Genomic DNA, 6,000 nt, shown 5'->3' with positions numbered 1-6,000 from the left:
AGTCATGGCAGGGCTGAGCTATCTTGGTGCGTAAGCTTTGAAATAGTTATTCTTTACCAATGTAGATGGCATTATAGGGTTAATGTTCTCTTTGCTGAATTATGATAAGGAGAAATGAGATTATAAAAAGAAGAATAATACAAATTGCATTGCGATTAATCGAGAACCAGAAGTCTGTATAGAAAAATGCAAACAATTTTAATTATATTGAAAAAATTGATGTTTTTGTTTATTTATTTTGAAATAAATGATTGAAATGAGTGCGTGACATCATTGCAATTAAAAATTCGAAAAAAAATTAAGCCTTACAAAAATTTGGGAGCCCTTGTCAAAACGGGGCCTTAAGCAGCTACTTATTTTGCATGCATTTATAAATTCGGCCCTGTATTTTTGAATATGTATATTTTAATTTTTCTGATGAATTTGTAACAGATTTACTAAAATTTCTAATTTCTATTCTATTTATAGAAATTTCTTATATATATTTTTTTCAGTTATAAAAATATTATTTAAGTATAGTTAAAACTAAAATTGACTGTTAAAAGCTTATAAAATTCTTAGTACATCAACTGATATGTGTCTAACATTTACTAATGGGAAAAATTAAATTTTTTATGTCTCGACAGAGTGTTAATTAGTCTCAGAAGTTGAAGTATTTTTAAACAATTTTACTACCTCTAAACACTGTTATTCCAAGAGCGAAACAATGAACAGGTAATTATTTTCAAAATGTTATCTGTGTATTAGTAGGGTGATTAGTAATACGCGTTCAATATTTAGCCAAACCGATTTAAATTAAATTTGTGGGGGGACTCTCAATTTATTTTGAAAACTTTCTTGTAGATTTCGAGATGAAAGAAATAGGTTTTTTGAAAAAATTCTTAGTGGGTGGGTATTGTTTGCCAGCCATTTTGGAAATTTTTGCAACTTCTCAATGTAAACAGAAAGAATTAACAAAAAGCATACTTCCGTTTTATGAAAGAATTTGATTGGTCGTCTACAGAAGAAATTCCCTAGAAATCAACAGGTTTTAAAAAAATGTGAATTAAAAACAGAAAGTTTTTAATTTTCAAAAATTATCAAAAATAAATAAGTGGTTAAAAAAGTGTATTAAAAAAAGTGCCCTAGTAGAAATTTGTCCTAGCTATTTTAAAGGAACTGCCTAGTCGCGCTGGAGTCTGTCTAGTTACTTGACTGACCAGCTAGCTAAAAACTCGAATGTCATGTCACGCTTTTTTCATCAAGTTATTATCCAGCCCAACTTGATAATTATTTATCAATAGGACTTTTGAAAAACTAGTCAAATTAATTCTTTTAAATATTTCGAAATTCATTTAATAATAAGATTTAATGTAGTAAACACGTTTATTTTATGTAATTAAAAAAAATATTCCAATTATCAACAAAAATTATTATAAGAAAATATATTGCACTAAATATAGTAATTCGTTATAAAAATGTAATTTTTCATTCACAATTAAACTGGATTTAAAAAAAAAATTTACATAAGTAAAACGATTGAAGCAACATCTTGACCTGAACTGTTAACAACACTGAAACAATTATAATTTTTATATTAATATGAATGTCATAACATAAACCTTAAAACACTTCTCGCAGTTTCAACGAAAAAATCTTGGGGCTACCGGGGAGCGAACACGGGTCCGCTGGGCGGGAACGAAAGAAACGCACGCTTTACGCAACTCGGCCGTTCTGATCAGTGATATTAGAATAAATGCTTGACGTATTTCACTGTACCTAATAATATTATGAATTTGTGCATATTATTTTTATTATTTTCTAGGCAAATAAACATTTTAGATGTTTATTTGATTTTAAATGATTTACTTATAATTTAATTTAAACATTAGACAATTATAAAAAACTAATTACTAATTTTTTTTATTTATTATCCTCAAAAATTATATGTAAAATTTTATAAATAAAATTATTTTAATAAATTAATAATTATTGATATAATATAATATTATTATTATTATTATTATTATTATTATTATTATTATTATTATTATTATTATTATTATTATTATATTATTATAATATACTCAAACAGAAAAATAATATTCTACTATATTTGTAAAATTTGTCTGAAAATAATAATAATTGTTTAATCATTTTTTTTTAAAAACTAAAAACACTTTTTATTCAAGGTAATATTATTTTCATAATAATTTAATTTATTGCAATTATTTTATTATAATTTAATAAATTTTATTATTTTAAAAAAGCGCGCGCTATTTTGTCTTGGGCCAATCAAGTGATTTCAACTAAATATAGGTTATGTTCGTTTCTGATTCATGACAGCTGGCAAACATTTACAACAAATAATATTTTGCAAGTGTATATTTATTGCAATAAGATAAGTTATGCAAAAAATATATATGTGGAACAATAATTTACAGTGATTTTCATAAAATGAATATTGATTTAGATGCTCTGGAAAGCAAAGTTCATTTTTTCTTAAATTCAATTTTTTCGACCACCGAGATATTTCGATACATTTTCATGTGTTTTGTATGCACTGTCTTTTTTTGAGAAAGGAATATTAATATTATTATTATTAATTTTTATAAACAAGTTGTAATTTTTTTAAATCAAGCAAGCGAAATGTCAATACACAAAATCCTAGCATAGCTGTCCAGTTACTAGACTTATTGAAGCGCCACCGCCATGACAAGGATATGAATTTAATTTCGAGCAGCACTGGACAGTGCCATTAAAAAAACTGGATAGCTTTGAGTCGTGGAATTATCAAGTTCAACTTGAATTTCTTTCAAAAAGCACTGATCAGTAACTTCACAGTTATTTATCAGTTCAGCTAGAATCAGCGTCCGCGAGAAAAACTGTCAAGTAACTTGAGTCAATCTAGTGCATCCACGACAAATTTCTACTAGGGTGAAAGAAAATTTTGGAAGTGAAAAGAAACTTGTTCTGAGGTAAGTAGAAAAAAAATAACAACATTTGTCAGGTTAAGTAGGGTTAACTTGTTTGTTTACTTTTTTTATTTTACAGTTATTGTATTCAAATTGTTAATATTTAAATGTAATGGAAAAAACTTAACTACTAAAAAGTAAAAATAATAAATTATAAGTCATTTTTCTTAAAACTATTAAAAATTGTTTAAAAAAAAATTAGACAATAAATTTTTTTTAAATTGTCCGTCAACAGCTGTTATCTGGTGACGTGTTTCGTTAAACAACAAATTTTTTTTTCCTTTATAAAATTTTTTTTTCAAGAAATTATGTTTATTATTATCAGAAAAAGTAATAATTAGTTAATTAATTATTTAATTTTGCTTTCTATTTTAGCCAATATTCAATTTAAATAAATAAATTGATAAGTCTTAAAAAAAGTCATCAGTATTTTTTTTAAATGATATTAATTTATACTACAGTCGAATCTCCCATAAGTTAATTTTCCCCTATCACGTACCCCCTCTACCTAAAAAAAACTTTAGTCATTACACATGCGCATAGACTATTTTAAATGTACACAAATATGTTGAATTTGACAAACTGTCAAAAAAGATTTTTTAATTGAAAAAAATTTAATTAAAAAAAATACTAATTTAAAAATTTTTTCTTAAATGGGAGGATATTTCTTTAAAAGAATTACAGAAGGAGCATTGTGATAATCCCGATCACAACAATAACTGTGATCTAATTCTAGAACCTCAAAATAAAAAATCAAGGTTTTTATAAAATTAAAAACAATAAGATAACTTGATAAAAATTAAAGTTTTATGTTTTATGTATGTCTACGATGTTTAACAATGTTCTTCTAAAACGTGTAATTAACATCTTGTTCCACTACCTAGAATAAAAACATTCGATTCATGTTTAAAAGAATTTTCTTTTAATTTAATTGAATTTTGATTTTTTTAATTTAATTTAATTATTAAATAATTGTTTCACTGATGTAGCTGCATCATTTACGAATATTAATTCCTTAATAATATTTCCAATTAACTCAAATAATATTTTATCATGAATAAAATTCTGTCCATGATTTATAAAATTAATAAAAGTAGTTAAAAGAATAATACAAGTATGTACCGACAATGTTTTTCACAGTCAACTAAACTTATATTAAATTAAATATTCAAACATTTCTAATAACTCATTTACTTCACAAGACTTCAAACATATATTTTGAAATTGACCGCCATGCGCAATAGGTCACTGCGCAACTATTTCTCCTTACGCGGCAATTCTCTCATAATGGCGCACTCACACCTTTTTTGGCTGCCTGCCTGCCTACAGGTTACCATGGCAACGCACGGGTGTGAGTGAGACAGAAAATTTGAATATTCAAATTTTTAAATTTTCTGTCGCACTCACTCTCATGCGTTGCCATGGTAACCTGCAGGCAGTCAAAAAGGTGTGAGAGCGCCTTAAGTTAACCCCCCACCAGAATTAACTTATGGGAGATTCGACTGTACTCAAAAAAATGCTCGTCAACAGCTGCCATCTTGTGGCGCTTATCATTAAACAACACAAATTTTATTATTATCCTTAACAAAAAATGTTTTTTTCGTCAAATTTTTTCACTAAATGTAATAAATATTCTAGTTTTATTTGATTAATTAAATTAAATTAATAATTAATTTTATTTTCTATTTTATCTAATATGTAATTGAATAAAATAAATTGGTACGTGATAAAAAAAATCAGAAGTATTTTTTTCTAAAATTAATTTAATTTCAAATTCTCAAAAAAAATGCTCCCCAACAGCTGCCATCTTGTGTCGCTTCTCATTAAACAATACAAATTCCGGTATAACTCTAAACAAAAAAATTTTTTTTCAGTTAAATTTTTCCCCCTTAAAAGTAATAAATATTCCAGTTTTATTTGATTAATAAAATTAATTATAAAATCAATTTTTAAATTGACTTCAGAATAAATTTCTTTTGCTATGTGCAAAAAAATTGTAATAATTCAGTAAAAAAAAGTAATTAAGTAAGTAATTAAATAAAAATAATAATTAATTTTTTTTCTATTTTATCTAATATGTAATTGAACAAAATAAATTGGTACGTGATAAAAAAAATCAGCAGTATTTTTTTCTAAAATTAATTTAATTTTAAATTCATTTTTCTACTGAAAAAATTAAATTTTTTTTCAAAAACTAAAAATTGTAAATTTGTTTATAATTGAAAACTAGACGCGAGGCCTAACGAAAACTTTTTTTAATCTCTTTAGAATGCATCACTTAATTTAAAATGTAGAATAAATAATTTCACCTGTTTCCACTTTTGCATGCTTCTCGCACTTTCAGGACTTAACAAATTGAGCCAGTTGGAAATACAACTCCACAATCTCAAATTGTAATGTTTCGAATTTTCATCTCTGAAATTTTTCTGTAGAAGGCTAAGATGACTTTCAAGAAATTTAACGAATTTATTTTGTTGAGAAACGGTGATTTTTCTAATACGCCTATTAACATTATTTTCATCCACTACAAAAATATAAAAATTTATAAAATATCATAATAAATATTAATAACTAAAGAATAATTGATGATAACAAATTACTTACTGTTTAATAACTTTTCAAGTTTTATTTCGTTATGTCACAAAAAAAAATGAGCATCGGTTTTGATAAAAAAAATTTTAAAATCTATCTCTCTTGATAAAAAAAACTAAGATGAATTTTTAAAAAAATTTAATTTGTGATGAAAAGCGCTCACAGATGGCAGCATTAAAAAAGCTTTCTTTTAAAACAATTTTAAATAACTATTATAATTTCTGTAAAAATTCATTAAATAATAACTAAATTTTTAATTTTAAAAAATTAATATCTATAATAATTTATTTAAAAATTGTTTACATAATAATTAAATGTTGTATTCATATGTAATGAAATAAAGTAAAATAAATTGCAAAATGAGAAAACTTACATTTAAAAAAATTTTATTTGATTAAAATAATACAAACTACTTAAAAATATTTATGTAGTTCAAATGTTTTTTAATTTGGAT

The 6,000-nt window shown here is 24.6% G+C and overlaps 1 protein-coding gene across 1 annotated transcript in view; it reads left to right on the top strand.

Moving 5' to 3' along the window:
* Positions 1–660: 660 nt before the first annotated feature.
* LOC127278687 (uncharacterized) overlaps positions 661–6,000 on the top strand; it is a 48,143-nt gene continuing 42,803 nt past the window's right edge. The window contains exon 1 of the mRNA XM_051300502.1: positions 661–714. Coding sequence (XP_051156459.1) covers positions 707–714 — 8 coding nt within the window. The 5' untranslated portion in view covers positions 661–706. The remainder of the gene's footprint in view (positions 715–6,000) is intronic.

This window comes from Leptopilina boulardi, unplaced genomic scaffold (assembly GCF_019393585.1).
Source record: "Leptopilina boulardi isolate dan_hultmark-lab unplaced genomic scaffold, ZJU_Lbou_2.1 LbouV2_210, whole genome shotgun sequence".
NCBI lineage: Eukaryota > Metazoa > Arthropoda > Insecta > Hymenoptera > Figitidae > Leptopilina > Leptopilina boulardi.
Note: the sequence above shows the minus strand (reverse complement) of the source record. Positions and strands in the feature narration are given on the sequence as shown.